The following is a 22,828-nucleotide window of genomic DNA, read 5'->3' as shown; positions in this document are numbered from 1 at the left end:
AGGTACCGAACAACACTGTTGGAGAGCTCCATGCTGAATGCACTTGCACACTACCTCCAATCAGAGAATGATGTGCAGCGTCTATGCACATTGAGAGGATAACTAGTTAATTCTAGCAATCCAATGTAGCAGCCGCTGGAAAACGGGAAGAGCGATCCATGGTCCGCTGACCTAGAAAACCAATTCTTTGCATAACCAGACCACATCTAATTGGAGTTCTACTGCATAAGTGGGGGTATAGACACATAAGCCCTTTGTTTTCCTCATTTTGTTGCTTGAAAAGAGCCTTCCCACAATCCACCAAGCCATGATCAATGTTGTACAATGTGTGTATGGGTCCCACAATGTTTGTTGGGCCTGTAGACTTGATTAAAAACACGTTATTTAAACCACACACGTCGCAAGTGGTGGTTGGTCACGTAAAAAAATAAATATGCCTAAAGGTATTTATAGTTATGCACAAACTACAGCACCGATATTTAAACGTATTTAAACGTCTTCAGGTAAATGCTCAGTTCTAGCAGTGCCAAGTGCTGTGTTATGTAATGTGTCACCTGTAGGCACGGCCACACATGCCATAGTTTCCAGCGCCGTAGGAGCCTCCAACAATGAGGGTAATTTTGGGGACATTCGCGCACGCCACTGCCGTAACCATCTTGGCACCATCCTTCGCGATGCCACCAGCCTCATAGTCACGCCCGACCATGAATCCTGGGAGCGACACAGCATGAAGACAGCAGGATCATTACATATATAGACAGCATGCTTCAGTATACCCAGCAAACGGAACAATGTGGCTGGCTAAAATGACAAGTAAATTAATTGTGTTGTTTGACTGAAAAGTTTAAATTGTAACATTGCAATTTTGTACCGTATATAAAAAAAACAGTTTTCTAAGTCTATTGTCCAAAAGACGCGATACGTCACTATAAGAAACATTGTAACAAATACATTAATTATTCTGTAATTAATTATTGTATAATTAGTTACTACAAATTATGGATATTTACTGGCAACTTTAATTTTGTTGTGTCGTAGACCCAAGCGGACACGGAACTTCTTGTAAGGGCTTTCGCCGTTTATTAACACTGTTTAAACACTCAGGTTCACACCAGGGGTAGGTGTTCTCTATACTCGGTCCTTCCCATGGACCCCCAAGCTCTACTCGTCCTAACCTCGGCTATCCCTTGGACTCTCTCACTCGGGCCAGGACCCGGGGTTCATCCAACACCGCCCGGCCGAGGAGAGAAGAACCCCACTCACTCTCAGCCGATTCTCACAGACTTCTTGGAGCCCAACTCTCGGCCATCTCTTCGGCTCTCACACTCGTCGACCCCGGACGGGGGTTCAGCCAACACCGTCCGGTCACGAGCGAGAGAGACCTCCTGCAGCCGATCCACACTCCGGGCTCCCACAACGACCACACCCTCGTTACGGGGTCCCCCTTAAGTACCCCCCCCCCCCCTGCTCCCGAAGGTATCAACTTTACAGCACCCGTGACATGACGTCATCACACTACTCCTCTACAATTTTACAATTCCAAAATTAACAATTCTTTAAATTGTTTTACTGAGGGGAAAAAAACGGAATAACATTACTGTTTTTTCTTGGTTGAACATTTATTTCAGCGAAGTAAATTAAACAGTGAAATGGAAGTATAATTTTCTGCAACAAATATTTTCTGGAAAAAAAGGCCTTAATGCATTTATCATTTCTTCTTGCCATCAAATTACTTATTTCCATTCTGCCCACATACGCTTGACTCCCTGGGGAAAACTCTAACAAGTGCAATGCCAATGGATCTATGTGGTGACTCCTTTTTGGCTCCTTACGGGTAAATAAACCAAGCTCTTTCATCACTTTCTAATCAGGCTGCAAATGGGTGAAAAATGTCTCTATATGGTGTCAGACACATTTATTCCAGTATTTGCCTAGGGGAAAGCCATTATTTTTGTTTTCATTTGACAGGTGAAGGGGAAAATAACAATTCTCTTCGATCTTTGAGATTGAGTTTATTGTATTTGTTACACGGATGATTCCATTTAGCCAGGTGGTGTGTGAGCACAACAAAACAAATGACAAAGACATCAATATTGCAGAGAACGAGTAGAGTCCCTGAGGAATCTTGCACATCTAACAAACGAGGTATTTGTTTGATGGTCGTAAACTAAACATCCTCAAAGAAACAAATATAATGCCAAGTTGCTATGATAGCAAGAGGTGCCAGAAAAAGTAAAATTAAAAGCATTAACCCATTAGCTGTCTGTTTATAGTGGGTGATAACACTCGTTAAAATAATCCAATATAAATAAAATGAGCATAAAGCCGTGTTACTGTTAGTTTCCCAATAGCTTGCCAATAAATCCAGCACTGAAAAGAAAGGCCTTTCCGGTGAAGGCAATGCCATTACACACCATGCCCGTGCTTTGCATTGATGCCATTACACATGACATCATTTCACTGTCACGCTGTATGCCATGCGACTATCTCGTGCTGCTCAGAAGGTAGTTACTCATCATCATAATCATCCATGATAAATGCAAACTGCAAGGGAGCTTACACATGTTCTTACCAATGACAACCTACATATCAACCAAGACCTCACTGCCAAATCAATTCCCAATCCTCCCATTTAGAATTGCGCTGTCACCAACCTAGAATCTTATCCAGATCCGGAAGAACACTGGCAAACAGAGTGGAACACGAACGTCCAGAATGAACCCCTCATTTCACACCCAAACATCCCTTCTGGATTTGAACTTCCTCGAAGATACCAGTGTACCATCAACCGCATCAGAACATTAACAGGCTGATGTGCACATGAGTTGTAGATTAAAGACAAGCCACAGTTAAACTGTGACCATTCAACCCAAACTATGGACCACATAGTAAAGCACTATAATCTGAAAAGACACAAATTCGCCCATTTTCTCATTGAAAATGGATCACAAAAGCAAAGTTTGTGGGGAATAATAGATATTTTTCTGTTATTTTGAGACATAAGCAATTAGGAAATAACACTTATTCCCCAGGTACAAAAAACATGTTGTTACACAGTGTATTCGAATGGTATTAGAATGATAATTCTATGCAACGGTTTTTCTTTTCCACTAGGATATAATCCGACAAATAATGTGGTTGTGTGATGGAGTCACCTGTGTCAGCTGAGTGGCAGGCTGCTACTCTTCTCTATACATCAAAGCTGGTGTGCATCATTATGCGTATCATACTTTCACAGTGGCCAAGAAATAAATAAGACCATGCCAGCTGTGAGCTGCATAACTGCAATCGAGTGTTCCAATCGAGCACGAATTTTAAACGTGAGCATATCGTATATTTATTGAATTACACTACAGATTTATACTTCATCGATGAAATATAATTCAACAAGGCATGTTTCTGAAATGTTATTAAACATCCTAATAAAGCAATAATAACTCTTGCTGAATGGTCAAAAGGAAAATTGAGAAAGCCAAATTGAGCTTAATAACACTTGCGGTCACTCTAGCTTTTGTAAAATCGACAAGAACGTGCAAAAAATCCTGCTGTCCTTTGTGCTTTCGGTAGCTATTTGCACGTCCTCGTGCAGGTGAGAGGTAGTGCGGACCTCACTCTTGCACAGCCGAGTGACAAAAACAAATCTATTTTTACATGAGGAAGCATTTAGTATCCGTCTTAAAAATATTTTCGTACTAACCTAAAGGTCTGAAATTGTTTAAGTGCAGCCTTCTGATAATTATGCTACAGTGAAGTAAAATGGATAACTGTTATCCCACAGCAGGGACTACCAGCGCAACGAAACTGTGAGAACTCTGTCACATGTCTAGAGCTGTATGGAGTTCAAGGAATTGACAGAGGTATACAGCTTAAGAAGCCTACGTCTTCTTCTCTCTTCAATGTGAATCCCACTTCAACCAGACAAAAATATGTGCAGGCCGAGACATTATTTGGCCAAAAAGCAAAGCACATATGCATATCAGTCTCATCTTAGCATCAACCTTAAAATACTTTTACGTGCAGATTAGTTAAATGATTAGCAACATGATACCTGGGGAGTCAAACCAGGATGCAGTAGTAATATCACTTACTACTGCACCTCTCCAATGCAGAAAAACACAAATTATCACGTTGAATTCAACACCTAAAATCTGGGTTGAATACTTCGTGCACTGTGAGCTCTTCAGCTGAGCCCTTTATTATATATTTTCTTACTTCATTTCCCCCGAATGTATCCCAACTGTTATAGCGTGAGATTACAAACACATTTTGAAATCTCGAAAGCAGTGCACCGTGTATCAGGGAATAGAATACCCCCTGTAAGCAATACTTCACAGAACAATCCTCCAAGTTGTCTGTTTAACCTTTGCACAGTGGGGTGCACTTTCACACGAGCTCTGCAAGGAAATGTTTTGTTCTTGTAACAGTCAAACTGATGTTACTTTTTTATTTTTAGAGCTGGAATTAAGGCATATTAAGGGCCAACCAAATTTAATGTGATGCTTTTTGTGTGTACAGTTATTGTAAATTGGGCTGGAACCATTAACTCACTATACTTACTCTTTGGTTCTTTCGGTAAAGTCACGTAAAAATACATTTAATTAAATAATAGAATACAATACGACGTTTCGATTGCAACACAAGCAATCGTCATCAGGTACACACAGACAGACACACAAGCAGAGAGAGACAACACAGAGACACACAAAGACCCAATATTGTGTCTCTGTGTTGTCTCTCTCTGCTTGTGTGTCTGTCTGTGTGTACCTGATGACGACTGCTTGTGTTGCAATCGAAACGGCGTATTGCATTCTATTGTTAAATTTATTTTCTTTTTACGTGACTTTACCGAAAGAACCAAAGAGTAATTCCTGCAGTCACGAAAGCTTTACATCAATACTCTTTGGTTCTTTCGGTAAATTCACGTAGGTATAAAATAAAACAAATCACGACGTTTCGGGCGCAACACAAGCGTCCATCATCAGGTGGGAATGCAAGTTCTCACTATATTTGTGAACACAGTTTAATCATGGGTGGCTACCTAAATTCGAACCCAGGATCTCAATGGGACCAGCTGAGCATTCTGACCTGCGAGACATTCAGCCACTCATTGACCAAATTCGTTTTAATATCATTAGATAGTAATACACAACTTTGAATGAAGATGCAACCCAAAAAACGTTGCTATTGCATCCATCTAAAAAGTATCAATCAACAGCAATAGGGCAGTTGAAATCAACTTTAAAAACATATAAAATACCCACAACACCTCCCCCAACCTCCGCTATAGGTCTGGTGTGCTATTATGGGTTTTAATTCCCTTCCACACATATGTCTGGTTGTACTTCATAGACGTCACAATAAAACAACACAGTAACAGTAAACAATAAAATACCAGAGGAAGTGGCTTAAAATGTGTTGAGAATTTTTTTTTCATGTACAATCATAATCTAGAACTGGCACACAAAAATTTAAGTAAAAGCATTTTATTTAATGCCAAAACCTTTTCATTGATGCATATTCATCTCTAATACTAAAGTAAAAAGGGGGGGGGGAGGGAAAGTAGAACCCAGCATTGAAAGCCGATGAACTCTCTGGCAGTCATGTCGCACAGCAATGTTACTGAGGTTGGCTCGTTTATAAAGAGAAGGAATAATATTGGAGCCACTTGCCATACCTGTGATATTTTGTAGAAAGATAAGTGGGATGTTCCGCTTACAGCACAGCTGAATGAAGTGTGTGCCCTAGGGAAGAAAACAGTGCCAACATAGCCTCATTGTTACACAAGATTTAGTCACGCGGGTAATTTTGTTCATTTAACAAATTGAGTGAGGTGTGCTGTTAACTTGGCAATGGAGAAAACATCCTCATTCTATCGGCTGTATCCGACTACAGTTATGTTTTCTTTAATGTGATATATAGAATTAAAATAATTGGTACTGATAGAAAGATGGGCTGCAGTTAATGACAGAAATGGGGATCGTGAGCTGCTGCTTTACGTGAAGTATGCTGACTGTAAATTACACTTACAAAGGTGTTTATTCATGAGTGGTTCAGTTATGATATAAAATGACACCATCCCTCGGTGGTTGATAAGAATGAGTGTGGGAGATTAACAGTGATTGTCTGCTGGAAATATTGGAACCTGCCATACTAATAAAGAGAAATTCAGCACATGATTAGAATCATTAAACAAGAGTTTAATGTAGACACAAACCACCATAGGGGAGATTAAGCAAATGGCCTCGAGTTGATGTATACACACCCCTTACATACTTAAATAGCAACTGTGATTCTTGTTTAAGCATCATTTCCAGCCGTTGAAAACTGCCGCATCTGTTTTTATAAAATGCCAATTCGAGACTCTCGCGTCTCACTGAATGGCAGAGCCTTTTGCCCTGCCACGTGCTTGGTGGAAAGCTAATGGAAGGCCTCCAGTATTGTGGTTCATGGCAAAGCAATTACATGGTCACTAGCCAATGAAAGGCCGGGAAGACAGCGTCTGAATAAATATCCGACAAACCTGTTCTTCACCTGAGGACGGCTGCTTGCGTTGTGGCCGAAACGTCGTGAGAATTATTTTATTATGTTTTATTTTTATTCTTTTATTATTTCCCTTCTACGTGACTTTACCGAACGAACCAAGAAGATGAATCCCTGCAGTCACGAAAGCTTTAAATCCACCTTAATACTACTTTATGGCTTTGATTTATGTCATGGTGTCTATCAAGTTATAATCCATTAATAATGTTTTACCGCCCATTGTCAATCCACCATTGGATGAAGATCACACCGCATCATTTACCACAGTGCTCAGGTCAGGTTGATGAAGGGAGGTCCCAGGATCAGCTACAATATTATTGATGTTATCCATCACCGGGAATCACACTCAGGTTCACTGGGTTCAATTCGCAGTGCTAATCACTGCATCACAGATCCACCCAATAGAAAATATAAAAACAATGGAACAATTACATTTTTGATCATTTCAACTATTGAGAATTCATTAGTATTGAAATTAGCTTGAACAAATGAGCTTTTATGTTGTATTAACTACTATGAGATTATATACAATTATATTCCTGACAGCTTTTTTTTAATATGCCTTCATATAAACTAAGCTATATTCTTTAAGATGAAGGCATCGTGTTCATGCACACACATTATTATTTCAGTATATATGTACATATGTTGAAGTTCACAAATTCAGCTATTGCCTTCAGCTCCCAAAAATAAAAGCATCATCCCCACCTTACCTTCTTGGCTGACTCAGAAAACAACACGCCATTATTTCCTATTATTCCAACCGGGTATCCAAAAATGCGGGCAAAGCCTGTAACACACACACATTACACCAAAGCAGATCAAAGCTCCGTGCAGGTGTTTTGATCTAATTCACAGTGGCTTTTGAAATTGTCACCAGCAACAGAATAGCAACCACATTTTTTTCAATGATAAATAGACATTTAAACCGTCACCTGCAATGTGCTTTATGTATAAAATTTGAAAGATAAGGTTAACCATGGCGGTCAATTTTTACTAAAAACATTACAGAATTCTCGTAAAAAATAAATGCATGGGAGATTATAATTTTCATTTATTAATTAAAATATCATCACTAGCCATGATTTATCCACTGCTCAAATGAAGACCTCCCCCGGCCTATCACAGTCCCGTGATCCAAAATGTTTCATGTACCTGCACACGGGTTGACATTGCTATATTTACACAGAGAACGCCCTTTCATTGTGTTCTCGACATTAGCTGATACTCTGTTATTAGTCTTAACCACCAGCCATCATCCCTTCCAGTGACATATCCTGCCCAAACCCACTTAATTTTCCGAACAAACAATGTTTCTAAACGGCACACGTTGTTTAAGTCACGTATTTCTCTTTGTCTCAGTGTAAGTTCAAGCATGCATATCTCAATGGGTATATGCACAGTTTTTAACAATTGTTCTTCGTGTTTTTGATCCATATTTCTTTGAAGGTAGGATACACTTGATTGAAAAAAATCTGAATATTTGATTTAGAATCAGAATCTTTATTTATCCTGGAGGAATCCGATTAGCTATGACGCTCTTTATCACAAATGTACAGAAGGTTATCAAGCTGACATTTTTTAAAGCACTCTAACCTCTCATCCACCTCTTAAGTTTCACCTTGTCTGTCCTCTCTCCTTACACCATGGAAGTCACCGGACACTCCATATATTTTCACTCAATATGTTGACCAATCATAGAACCACAAATCCTTAGCCAGGCTGCATTTGTTGCTCCATAGTCACACACCATCATTTGGAATGCAATCCAACTGCAAAAATGCAGTATCCAAGTTTCCTGCACTTTCAAGAAGCAGCAGAAGGCATACACCCCTGTTTGGACGAGCATATGAAGCCTGACTTCATACCTCCAAATCATAGTTGAACATTTATTTTTACATTAAGCAAAATGTGTGCGTATTGATAATTGTTTTATAATAATTGTTATCATTTTAATTCCAGTCCACCTTGAATAACTATCCTCGTTATGCATAATGTGTTGCTTTCAGTGGTGTCCAAAATAAATCTTCAATTGTTTAGCAACATATTTATTGTACATGAACTTTGTTTTAGACATTTATCTTGAGCCCAACTTCGAGGCCTTCTTTATGATGTTATTCTAAAACTTCGTGGAGATCATTCACATTGATATTATGATAATTTCATCACAAAATATGAGATGTTAATGTTTTATTAATATGTACGGGTTTATTTCTCCAACAAAACTCTTGGAGAGGACTTCTCATGTCGCGGACCAATAACTATTATGAGCACATATAACGTTGTCTGATTTCCCAATATTAAAGACTAGCCATGTTCATGAGAAAACTGAGTTAGAAAATGTTTTCTCCATTTTTGACCACATCTACTATTAGATTCTGAAAAAAGCTTAATACATATCAAATACCATTATGTCTTGCCTTTTTAGAAGAGCGGAAAGCTTTCACAAACCAAGATGTAAATAAAAGAAATATCTATCAATAATAAAGTTGCTATAAAAATGTAACGCCACTGAGCTTGCATGATCAAAATACTAAGATACATTACACAAGGTAAAGTACATTAAATACAACTGCTTTACCCATCATATCTAATGACCGTTAATAATATACTCAAAGGGACTACATATACAAGTGCCGTTATATTAAAGAGATCTAACCATTAATAACGAATTATTAGTGACATGGACTATCACACTCACCACATTAGCAGTTCTGTAATGTGACAGAAAAATGCACCGCGTAATTATGACATTTGTTGGTGTTAATGATCATATGTTCACACATCCATAATTATAGCTTATAGACCTCTCTATGCCTGAATCCAGCCATGCACTATTTTTATTATCGTCTAATTGCATGCACGTCATTACAATCCCAGTAGATTTTAAAACATTATATTTAACCTCCTTCACTCTTAACCACCTTCACACCCATTATGTTCAATCTCAATGAAAGTAACATTTTCCACTATTTTCTCACGAACAACTTGACAACTTTAGTTGTGTGATGTAATGGCATGTGACTTGGATTTTCCTTCTTACATGTGTTTGCCAGTAAATAGTTGAGACGGATATGAATCTAATGACAATGATTTGCTCGGTAAATGTTCGTCTTGCTATAAATATGCATATGTTTGTATAATATAGCCAAAAGCAGACGTGAGAGTCTGCTCCTCACATGAGGGACACGGAATTGTCACCACAGGCTCAGGGACACCAACAGACACCCCCCCCCCCCCCACATTTGTTTGAGCAGGGAAACCTCACTGAGCACCTTGACTTGTGTGCGCATGCTTGCCACAGAGCACCTTAGTCAGAGGTTGAACATTTTAATCATACCACTGCCTGGTAATGATGAAAGTCATTATCTGTATTGTTTGCACTCTCTACAACAAAAGTATACATTGAAACACTGTACGTTGCATATCCGACTGTCACATATTCCCCCTCGTAAGCATATTTGCATGGTGTAACTAATTTTCTTTACATGTTCACAAAGCTGACCTTTTCACATATCCCCAGAAAGTTGGATATGAGACATTGCAATGTAAGCTTGTTCTGTAATACTATTTGAAAGAGCCCAATACAACAAGTTTGAAAAATAGTCATGAAATTCCAACCTAAAGCAAATGCTATAATTGCTTTCTTGGTGGTTTGCTGCCTGGGATCTGCTGTGCTGAGTGAGTGGTCGTACACATTGATCGCACTGCTGTAAGGCATAAATTAGCATGGAGATGAAATAATTGTGATGTAAGAGCACACAATCTAAAATTGGTGATAAAAAAACCTAAAATAATTACAGACTGCTTTCATATTAGGAAAAAGTGTTGTAAAATTATAAAACAGCTGATTACATATTCACTGGATATGTCTATCAAAATATAATCCAAGCGAGTAAAGATGTATGTATACCAACCAGACAGCACCACTGTTGCTATCTTCACTCATTAAATTACTTATTTAGTAAACTAGGCATTCAGAAATTAAACTTTACTGTTTTCATTAACCTTACAAAGACATTTTACAGCTGATGATAACATTCTGAAACCTTGCTCTTTGGCCAACGGATTCAACAATATGGTATTTGGCTGATTTTTTTTACCGTTTTCAAATAGTAGACAATGTCCAACGTCTGGTTGTCATCTTTCAAAAATTTCAACTGATAAATTGAGACCGTTTTTCACATTTTTCACACGTAGAAACCTGTATAAAGAACCTAAAATATGTTTTGTAAATAAATCATATAATCCTGACCACCCACAGAATGCTCGTAACCTGCATAATCCTTCCTATTCATCATTATAAAGGCATGATATGAGGTTTGGCTCCATTTTCTGTCCTGATAGCTTTGGATACAGTTTTGACTCAAAAACGGAAATACCAATGTTGATTTATGTTACATTTTGTAAACTGCATTGCTGATTTCTAATTACAGTAAAACTTCGTTATTATGGTATGTGATCATTCGTAAATGGGGATAATTCAGTACGGCTGTGCTTTCGGCATATATATATAGCATGAGTAATTCGCCATGAGCCGAATTGCCGTACTGAACGGTCTAATTTTGGCATGTACGTGAAGCGACGCCATAAGAATTGTATGTGCCCATATCTTAGTGTAATGAGCGACTTTCGCGAGACGTCCTGTACAGGGTACTTCTTTTATTACTCACACTGGGCACAACACAGGCCAACACTTATTCTTCCTCACACTGAGTACAACAATCGATATTAACGTCTCTACTGACTACACACATCCGATCACTCGGCGTGGTCCCATCGCCCTCACTCGGCTACATCGCTGGCTGGCGTCGTGATGACGGCGATGGAAACCACGCAGGAGATCTTCCACATGGCCGGACGATGAAGAGCAATGTCGGCGAGCAGCGACGCAGCCTGGACCCAAGACCCCACACACAAGCCCCGAGCACCAGGTCCGCTCCCCCTCATATCCCCCCAGACGTGGCTAGGCCCCGCCTCCGGTCACGCCCTCTCGTGGAATCTTCGAGCAGGTTCCCGGAGTATCTCGGCTAGCCCCACCTGTTACCTTTGCCCAAGATGCACCTCCTTCTCTGATTGGTTGGCACTTAACCGTGCCCGTACCCGTGATTCCCTTTCTGACCAGCAAGTGTCACCCTGTCATTACATCACCTCCCCCCCTCATAAAAAAAGATAGCCGTCCCGGCTAATACTAACGAAATTCCAGGTAAGAACACCCCTATACAACACTAAAGTACAGCAATAAAATAGTTAACGAAGCAACGACTCCGGTTTTTCTTAAGCAAGGCGGAACAATCCGCAGGAACAATAAAGAAGCACTTAACAAGGCAAGGGATAACGAGAAAATGGAGAGAAGGAACAAGATGGAGGGAAGAAAAAAAAATCACAAATCAAGCAACAAACCACAATTCCCCCCTCCCTTATACAGCACACAGGGACATTCATTTTTAAAGGAATCTTAAGCATTTAGACCGATTTCGTGACGCCGGTCCGTCGACAGGAACAGTCTTCATCTCCTGCACAGGGTGTGTGCACACCGCCGGAACCCCCGGAGAAGTAGGTGGCAACATCGGCTTCACAGGTGCTGCTGGCTCGGCGGCAGCAGGCAACTCCTCACGTTTGGTGAGGCTTTGAAATCCGTTCACTGTCATGGGCTCGGATGCTGCCGTGCGGCATCTCCTCTCCTCCGACTCCACACCGGGAACGCAGCAACGATGTCCTCCTCCGAAGTCGCACTCTCAGCCGGCTGCACCACGACTTTCCGTGGCGACCACCCCTTCGGCTCCCCGTCACGGCTGGGGTCCCCTGTCCACGCCGCCATTTGAGCCCATCGATGTAAATTCTCGTGGGCCTGAAGACACGTGGCGGCCCATCGGGACACGTCTGTTCGTTTTCGTCACACACCGGCAAGACAACCCCCATCTTTCGTGCCAGTCCCAACATTCTTTCCATGAAGAGCGAGTCGAGGGCTTTCGGATCCACCCTGGGGTAAGCTGCTCCCGCCAACGCCAACAACGTGCTACGGTAGGTGAGAAGCGTCTCGGCCTCCCCTCGCCTACGCTGAAGAAATTTCCTGAGCATGTCGGAAGGCGGCTCGTACACATCTGCCATCTCAGCATAAGCATGTTTGGAAGCAGACTCTTAGCAGTGGGAATAGCCCTGAAAACAGCAAGAGCGTCGTCGTCCAAAACAGTCGGCAGAGCCCTCAGCGCCTCATCTTCTGTCCAATGTACTGATCAGAAAGCCGCTTCTAATCACCAAGTGAAGGCGCTCCAATCGCCTCCTGCCGTAATGAATTCTTTAACCCGAGGTAATCGGCGAGCATGTTTGGTTCCTTTTTCCTCGTTTCTAGTAGCGGACGCCGTGTCTTGCGTATCACGCTTGTTTCGTAAGATGACAAACTCTGTCCACGCCTCCCCCGTGCCGCCCGTAATGGCAGCTTCTGGCTGTACATCCTCCCCACCACGTGTAATGGCGGCCGTCGCGCTTGCGGACGTTCCTGCCAGAACGTCAACTCCCAGCTCCTGGTCACTCCTTCCCGGCGATGTCCGTGCAGCGTGACCCGCGATTCCATTTACCACAGTAACAAACCACTTGTGCAACATTTATGGGAACAACCTCCTGGTCTCAAGTAGTTAAAGGTTTACATTTTTTTATGTTATAATTCAAAATGTCCATTTAAAGAGGAATCTGTAGGGCAATCTTTTGCCTGCTATGCATTATTAAACATTGATATTGTGTGTTCTTTTAACAACTATCAATTACATTCAAGTTAAAACGGAAAAAAAAGCTTCTCAGTCAGATTCTGATCAGTTATAACTCCACATTCCTATGGCAGGGAACATTCAATCGGACAGTAACAGATTTCCCACACACTATGGGACATGTGCTTAGAATGGAACCCAAGTGCATAGCGAAAACTGCCCTACGGTGGATATTACAAGGGAAAAGCGCACGGGGAAGGCCGAAAACCACTTGGTGACACACCATTCAAAACCAACTAAAGACCATGGGCCTGTCTTTGGGGTGAAGCAGACAAAGTTGCTAAAGATCGTCCGGCATGGCGTGGGCTTGTTGCGGCTCCACAGGGAGTGCAGAGAAGTAATGCACAAAGGTGATACTCACTTGAGCAAGGGATGTACTAGCACACTTGTCATTGTATGCATTAAACCCTTTGCAAGGATAACAGCATGCAGATTATTGTCAATAGAATGACAAAAATGTAATGGATTTATCTGAAAAAGTTGTTGTAAGGAGGCCTCGCAATGTAGCCAGATTCGTGACAGATGCAATAGGGGCAAGTAAATGACAGGCACAGACTTGCAGCCACACGATATCATCCAATTAAGGGATTTGATTTGCAATTGTCAATAGCCAAATTGAGTCTGCTTCCAAACATGCGCACATAAGAAGGAGCACGCTGTAGACACAGAGGCACAATCACGGTGGCGTACCATTTTGTCCGCTTGCTAAAAAGGTCAGGCTGGACACTCCCTAATAAGTTATAGATTTTTTCAGTGAGTCATCAACCCAAACGCACCCCCAGGTCTCAGCACTCTGCCACACAAAAGGGCCTTCCTCTGGCACTGCACTCAAGCAGACGTGTTAATTATTGGCAATCCAGTTGATGGAAAGATCCCAGCCCCCCGACACCGTCATTCATCTATGCCGGAAATGTATTAACGATAAGTGTCGTTGGTCTAATTTTGTAACAAATCTAACGTATATCAGCACATCCCTGTGTAAATCCATCACGTGGCTTTCAATCCAATTTAATTGTTCCAACCTGTGTTCTCATGCACTCTTATGAGAGTATGGAGTCTCTTTATACGGGCAGATGTGCAGTCTGGTTTGTGAGCATGTCACAGTGTACACTGCCTGAAAGGGGCTCTGAGCAGTTCATATTGATATCTACCATATGACTTTATAATATATAAACCAATTTTAAAACATAGATCTGTGTAAATGAAAGAGCAATACATTGATTATTTCGGATAAAAATATCCTTGATTTATAAGGAATAAAAGTCATGCATTTGATTATCTAATACAGTCGACCCTTAATATTTGCAGGTTTTATAATCATGGTTTTACGTATTTGCAACAAATGTACTGTAGTGCTATTGAAATTGACGGGGTTGTATTTTAGTTATTCACAGCCGTAGCACGCGAAGATCTGACAAGAAGTAGTAAAGCATGGGAGTGGCATAGATGGTGAGAGCGCGAAAGTTGGGCATGCGACATTCTCCCTCTCAGTCTGCCTTTGTGTGCTGCACTGTTTACATGCTAGTGGTTTCCTTTACAATGTTTTAGAATTCCATAGTATTTAATATTTACTTATTGATATTTGCATTATTATGTTCATCGTTATTAAAGGAAAGTTAAAATAACAAATAATACCATGCAATAAATGTGTAGTGGCTTCAACTGAGTTACAGATGTAGACTTTGGAGGCAGCGCATTTATTTAGTTCCAACACACGGGGTAAACTTCCCCTTAACAGAATAACAACCTAGGGTGGTGACTACCCGGCTAACTACACTAGTTACCACTTAACTGTTACTACGGACCCGGAACCAACAGCATCTGCCCGGGTCGACATGCTGGAAGACTCCGAGAACGGAGATCGTAGACAAAGGGTTTCTTCGCCGGGATGAACAACCCCGATCCCTCTCGGGACTCGGCTTATATTCTCTAAGGCGTGGCCGGCTCCGCCCTTGGCCACGTTCCCCCTTCCAGAACCATCGGTAAGGACCTGGGTCCCAATCACGTGACCCCCCTAGCCCACTCTTGGGGGCCCCCCTGTCATCTTAACCGGTCACGTGTCCTCCCGGATCAACCAGAGTGCCATGGCCTTACACGACCTTCCCCTTAGGTCGGCACCTACACACCGGCACTGATAAATGCATGCTGTAATTTTTCAACTAACAATGGTAAAATTACATACACTGCAGTTCAGAGGAACTCATCATTTCACTGCCACCAACTCTGTTATTGTGCAGTTACAAGCGACTATCCACAATACACACTATATCTCAGCACTCTGGCTCACAGGGACCCCACCCGGACACGCACAATGCATGCATTCAGTAAGGGATGACTTTGAGGTGTTGAATATGAAGACTTTCCTTTTTTGCCATGACATTGCCACATATTGGTCCAATATTGCTATTAATGTGGTGATAACTTTTGCATCCATACAGGTTAACAGATGGCACACTTTAAAATATCCCTGTAGCATATTATCAAGAGACTCTGGTTGGATTGGAAGAATGTGTTAGATATATTACTTCCCATTAGTCATTTTTGTACAGAAAATAGCACAAATTGCTAATGCAGCTGGCTGCAATCAATTTCGTTTAGTTTTCAGTTTGATGGAATGCATTGTCACGGGAGCAGAACAAACACAAACTTATACAAGTTCATAAGACATTTTGTGTGAAAATGCTTCTAATAGAAGAGCTGAATTGTGGATGTCATCCAAAATGTCAGTGTCCATACCCACCCCCTCCAAATACATGATATTACATCTCGACCTGGAGAAACCTTAATTAAACTACTATTACTCCTTTCTTACTTCACAACCATTTCTCAATCCACTGCTGGATGAAAACCTCACCATGCTGTGTCGGTCATGGGGGTTGTTTTTACCATACTTGACCACACTGATCAGTGTGGGTTGGTTGGTGAAGGAGGGGCGGTTCCAAGACCAGTTGTTAGCTGTGGCAGGGAAGCAAACTCAGGTCACTGAGTACAGAGCACAGTGGACAATCCACTATGTCACTGGTCACCCAAAATTAAGTAATTATTTAATTACATATATCCTTCTCTGTATATATCACAGTACACTCGTCACTGTGTCTGTTTAATGTATCTGTACGTACATTTTAATTGTAATATGATCAGTCTAAACATCTTCTTCTTTCGTATGGTTGATGTAGACGCAGAGCAACAACTACAATTTCACATTCAGGTGGTTAAGCCAGATAACCACGTCAGGAGCAGCCGCGTGCATCGCTGCAATGTGTTCTTCATATTTATAGATCGGAAATTGCGTCATTATATGGTGTATGGTCTGTTCTGGATGACAAAAATCGCACACTGGAGAGATTTTAATTTTCCATTTGTGCATCAGGTATCCGCATCTGCCATGGTTTGTCCAGATGCAGTTTAGGGTGGACTGTTGGCTTCATGGAAGATCAAACCTAGGGACCTTCTGCGTTGGGTCTTTCACAACGTGTTTGTTTGCGAGTTCTTTTGAACTCCATTCGGCTCTCCAAGCTTCATCGGGGTTGAACTCGCATTGTTGAAGGTGAAGCACAATGGGTCCAAACGTGCTTGCGTGATGTCAGGTGATGATGAGGAACGTTATTTAGGTCCTGACTGTTTTCCTCGAAGTCTAAAAATAATTTGCCTGAACTGTTTTAGAACACAGGGCATCTATTATTTAACATTGATTCATGTTTGTGCAATGTTTTCCATTCTTAGGTGACAGCGCTTTTGTTCTGATCCCCATTTGCTTTACTGCTGTACTTTATTTTATTTGTTTTTCTTGTCAGCTTGGTGACCCAGGTTATTCTTGTAAATGAGACTACCCTGGTTCACCAAGCGAACTTGAACGGAGTCACATAATCGCTGAAGATGAACCACTTCATATTTAAACAGCTCAGAATTATATTGAAGTGAAGTTTTCCTACATCTTCTTGATATGGACATCAGGAAGAAGATGTGCATATTTAGGAACACAGCTAAATGAGAGATTCAAATGGAGTTAGTACTAGTGTAGTGACATTGAATGTGTCACTGTAGCGCGTGGCGTTGGGAGATTGTTAGACAATGGAATTAGGGGTAGTAGCCCGTTCTACCAGTTGGACCCGTGGGGCAAGCCCGGACCTTCACATAGCTCTACAAAAATTAACCCGTAAAAACAAAGTTTTTCACTATACATCCTTTATATGCGTGGCGGCTAGAGTCCTCTCGTTCTCTGGCTTGAGATGGCTGCCACCTATGGGTCAGATGATTGTCTGCCAGCATTAAGCAATTGGTAATTAAATATTTTAAAAAATTTCCCTAAACAGTGTAAAATTTTGGAAAAAAAATTTTCACGTAAATTAATTGTCACGCACAATGAGTCTGTGTGGAAAATGTCAGCTCGATTGGATCACGGGAAGTGGGTTAAAAAACGACCGAAAGATTTGCACGGTCGTAAGCAAGCAAGCAAGCACGCAAGCAAGCAAGCAAGCAAGCGAACTTAATATAAAGGATTTAATAAATGTTATCAGTTCATGAGTTTGTGCCTATGATATTGAGACAAACAATGACAAGGTTCAGGGCATTGTGTAATTGTCCAAGTCGTACTGTAATATTCACCTGTCACCAGAGTATCACCATACATGGCTTTGAACTCGTCAAACTTGCTGCCATCCACCACTCGAGCAATCACCTGTTGGGGAAAGGGAAGGTGTTTCATATCCCGTAAACATTTAATGAAAAATAAAAACATTCTATAAATAAAGTATGTCACACAGCATTCACCGAATTATGTTCCAGCTACAGTCAAAACACCATATATGTACAGAAGTATCCATAACAATTCCCCATCACAATCGTGGTACACATACAAATAAAAAAACGTCCCAATTAAAAATCATAATTTCCTAATATCGAAGCCACAACTCAACTAAAGTCGCAATGAAAAGCAAGGCTGTTCCTATTAAAGAGATGCATGAAGAGGCTCATACCAGAAGAGACATCACATATTGAAATCAGAACAAGACTTCCCTTGACTGTCCTGTTTTACTCTCACTGTGCTAGATCCATCAAGTATGCTGGTCATTTAATACAAAGGTAAGGAAACGTTACATTAATTATATAAATTTCGTAAGTAAGTACCCTTATAACCTAGGTTATCATGAGTGCGCAATATTCATACAGTCTAAGCTCTAATATACAGTAGGTATTTTTTTGGGTTGGACCGCGTAAATATTTACCCGACGTAACCCAAAAAAGCTACATTATGGATATTGGTCGTGAAAGCCTACGTGTTAAATTGTTAGCTCTATTAAACAATTCTGTCTTGCATTTTCTACTGAATTGGTTAAATGTCCGTAAACAATCTCGAACATGCAGTGGCAGTGAGTTTCAGGTCAATGGAGTGCTGACGGCAGAGCTGCGAGGTCTGAATCTCGCTCTCCGAGTGCACAGAATGCTCAGGTCACCGCAAGCTGCAAAGATGCCGATGATTAACAATGGTGTGTACTAGCAAACACAAGTCAGAATCAGAATCTTTATTTATACCGAAGGAATCCGATTAGCTATGAAGCTCTTTTTCACAGATGTCCAGTAGGGGTGGGTCAGAAAGTTACAACAAACAACACAAAAACACGATAGAAGTGCAAAGTGCATGAAATGTAATAAAATAACTAAGAAGAAATACAACTCAAAACAAAACAATTTGTATTTTACCAGGCAAAGCACACTGAGATATGACCTTATTATTCAAAAGCGACCTGGCAACAAATGATAGCTCAACAAAGTGGTTTATCATGTGCAAATGTATATCACACAAATCATCTAAAGTAATGTTTCTAAATAGCATGGAGCACACTGTGCCTTTGATGTAACTCAATTTAAGTTTAGATATTTTCTCATAAATCTAAATAAAATACGGTTCTAGAATTAGCACAGCACACCGTATATACACCATGCTTTGTATTAATAATTGTTACACCCAAGTAAAAATATTTGAGCCAATAAAATTTGGTGAAGATATACAGAGAAAGTTGCAATTCAACACAGAGATGCTATTTTAATAAAATGGTTTGCATTTTGCCTGGCTACAATATATTGTGGATTACTTCAGTTATTAAGACAATTATTTTATATTCAATACTTTCTCAATACAATGTGGTGAAGTTAACCTTCCACAATTTGTATGTAGCTGAATACTTTACATTAAGACTGAGATGTACTGTATTTTCATAACAAAACATGTGTGGATTCTAAACTCAAAATCATAACTTACATGACAGAGTAATCTCATTAACACAGATCCAGTACACAATGCTTTTGTCGGTTTTTTTCTTATTCAGGGTTGAACAGACATCTTGCATATTGCCAAGCCAACTAGATAAAGCCATGGTTCTATAATTCCACATTATATAAACAAGCAGTACAGGCTTTGCCATGTAGCCAAATCCTATTTTTCAGAGGTATGGCGAGGGAGATGACTGCACATGATGACACATGCCCAAGCTTCCCAGAGCGGCATTGACACTGCACTTGGTCAAAACCTATGGCATTGAAAGTGCTCATTGTGCAAAGCCCCAGCTTATGCTTTTATTTGCTAAGCCTGTGGTAGCTTAGTTGAGTGATAGCAATGCCAAATGTGACGCTATGGTGCACGTGTATATTTATTACTAATACAAGCCACACTTCAGACCTTCATGGCTGGCTAGTTAGGAGAGTTAGCCCATATGCCTTATCTTATAAAAAATCCTATGAGAGCCCCGTTCAAATTTACGGACAACAGCATGTGCGGATATCAAAAACTAGGCATGCAAAGACGTATGCATTCGTCAATATTGTTTCTCACGTGCACTAAACACGCATTTCATAATGTATGTAATTAGGTATTAGTGATACAAACTACTTTAAAACTAATTTAAAATCTTAATTTGGGAGCTTTCGTGACTGCAGGAATTATTCTTTGGTTCTTTTCGGTTAAGTCACGTCTAAAAATAAAATAATAAATCAAAATAAAACAACACATTACGACGTTTCGATTGCAACACAAGCAATCATCATCAGGCATAAAAGAAATAGCAACAAAAATCTAACTAGAAAACTATAGACCGACATACAAGCAGACAGACATCACAACGGCACACATAGAGAGGAGTATACAGGCACACGAAAATTAAATAACCTAGTAAAATATTGAAATGTGATGTAATACAACACAGAGAGTCGGTTAACACACAATTAACGCATGGCCTGGTTGACTACGTGTTTCAAAATTTGCTAAGTTAGAATTTTAAGTGTGAGCAACAAATATCTAACTAGAAAACTATAGACAGACATACAAGCAGACAGACATCACAACGGCACACAGAGAGAGGACACAAATCGGCTGTGTGAGCAACAAAAATCTAATTTAAAATGTTGGCTTTCGCGACCAATTTTATCCATAAGAGTTTTTTTTTAACGTTAGATCGCGTAAATATAAATACGTTGTTAAACCCGCCACCACCCGACACCGTCAGTTAGTAAGCTTTGTCACGTAAACAAAACATGTCAATTCGTTACTAGTTCAGCACACCAGTGTGTTGGGGAGTAAACCCACAACATTTACAATTCAATTACGACGTTTCGCCAATAAACAACCAGCCTCATCAGGCCACAGCCAGAGTTGTGGAGAAATCCTCCTGTTTCGGTCTTAAATAGAGAGATAAATGTCATCACTTGTGAACCAATCAGGAATAATAACCATTTGTAACTTATGGCAATAACAAGTTTTTGTTAAACTACTGCTGAAAGAAGTCATTCCCTTGTGTATTGGTCATGGAGGTTGTTTAATTATACTTCACCACTCCGGTTAATGCAAGTTGGTAAAGGAGTGGGGTGCCCATTATGTATGTCATATTGACAGCAATATTACAGATTGGGCGTGCTGTGTGTGAAATAATAAAATTGCAGGCAGTACGGTACCTCTCGGATGTCGAAGGAACGCTTCAGGTTTGCTCCCACAATGCCGTACAGCTCGTCGGTTGGAAACAGTGGTTCCTGTGGCTCTTCTAATGTCACCTGCAGCAACGAAATGTGAGATTCCAATGGACTGTGAGTAAGTACCGCCTAAGTTCTGCTATTTCATCACGTGCACTTTGCTACTGCAATGACTGTTCGTGCTCGAGTGAAATAGTAAAAGATTAATTTGAAAATGTGAAAGACAGTTGAAAGCTGTTTAATTTCCATACTTGAATGAGCATCTGAAAAACTCACGTGTGGGACAATCTGTCCACAGACATTGTTATGATCTTTACCATAACTTAAATATTCTTCATTAAAAAGCAGCAATACAAATATGATACACAATTAACACGTAGGCTTTCGCGACCAATAGTATTTGTTATGAATGAGACACATTGGCCAAGTATTACATATCTTATGGCTAATACATGGCACCACTTAACATAATATATGTAATACAAATTTTCACATTTATACGTCGGATTCAGGCTTTCTGGCCTCCCTATTTGGGCATTGTAATAATACCTCCTACCCAATGCTTTCCAATTCCTCTACCGAGATCCTTTTGTGATCCAATTGTGATCCAAACATTGAATCGCACAGCAGCATTTGGCGTTGGCGAAATAAAGAGTCCTGTTTGGTACAGGGTGTGATAGGAGAATTCAAGGTAGTCGTGCAACTCACAGTGGCTGCAGATGCCATTGGCTTTCTGGGAACTTATCTCCTTATTGAAATGCAGTAATTTCCCAGTGTCCTGAGACACTGCTTTGGATGTTATTGGCCTAGTGGAGGTTCATTTGCCTCTGATAATACAACATCACAAGGTGAAGACCTTGGAGGTCAGGTGTTGATTGTGCACCAAATATGGGATTCAGCAGAAGGATGGAAACAATAGCAGGTTCTGGTGGTACCAAAGGAATTGGCTGTGATGACCTCTTAACCTTGACCTGGTACACCTTGAATAATTATAAAAGAAAATACTTCGCAAAGCACAAAATCATGATTGTTGACAGGCAGGTGGCGTGACGTGTACAAAGCTGGCACTCACATTAAGATTCTTCTTATAGTTGAGGCTGCGCACCACCTTACGTGCCAGATGAAGTGCATGGTGGTCATCCAAGGCATAATGATCCGTTACGCCAGACTTACTAAACTCACAGACAAGGCCCAAGACACATGCAGGGGCAGAATGCATGAGACTTGCAATGCAAAACTAATTCACGAACAGAGAAATAGGGGCAGTAGTAGCATGATATGCAGAACAATATAGGAATCACTGAAACATACAAGCTCATTCTTGATTTGAAGCTTTCGTGACTGCAGGAATCCATACTCTTTGGTTCTTTCGGTAAAGTCACGTAGGTAGAAAATAAAATAAATCACGACGTTTCGATCGCAACACAAGCGGTCGTCCTCAGGCGGAAAAAAATATAATCCAGTAGTGGAACTGCTGAACTAGCGAGAGAGCAGTTACAACAAGGTTATATATGTGGTGATGGGCAAGCAAGCGGGGTCTGAGCTGGAAAGGAATTCCACTCCCG

The 22,828-nt window shown here is 40.7% G+C and overlaps 1 protein-coding gene across 2 annotated transcripts in view; it reads right to left on the bottom strand.

Annotated features, from left to right (window-relative positions):
- The window catches only part of MCCC2 (methylcrotonyl-CoA carboxylase subunit 2), a 68,416-nt gene that overhangs the window by 14,565 nt on the left and 31,023 nt on the right, over positions 1–22,828 (bottom strand). For both annotated transcript variants that reach the window (XM_078620883.1, XM_078620891.1), the window contains exons 9-14: positions 22,336–22,435; positions 21,249–21,344; positions 17,910–17,982; positions 7,254–7,330; positions 5,675–5,741; positions 555–711 (exon numbers count right to left, since the gene is read on the bottom strand). In XM_078620883.1, the coding sequence (XP_078477009.1) occupies positions 555–711; positions 5,675–5,741; positions 7,254–7,330; positions 17,910–17,982; positions 21,249–21,344; positions 22,336–22,435 (570 nt within the window). The remainder of the gene's footprint in view (positions 1–554; positions 712–5,674; positions 5,742–7,253; positions 7,331–17,909; positions 17,983–21,248; positions 21,345–22,335; positions 22,436–22,828) is intronic.

The sequence above is a fragment of the Lampetra planeri genome, chromosome 3, assembly GCF_965212315.1.
Source record: "Lampetra planeri chromosome 3, kcLamPlan1.2.h2, whole genome shotgun sequence".
Lineage (NCBI taxonomy): Eukaryota > Metazoa > Chordata > Hyperoartia > Petromyzontiformes > Petromyzontidae > Lampetra > Lampetra planeri.
Note: the sequence above shows the minus strand (reverse complement) of the source record. Positions and strands in the feature narration are given on the sequence as shown.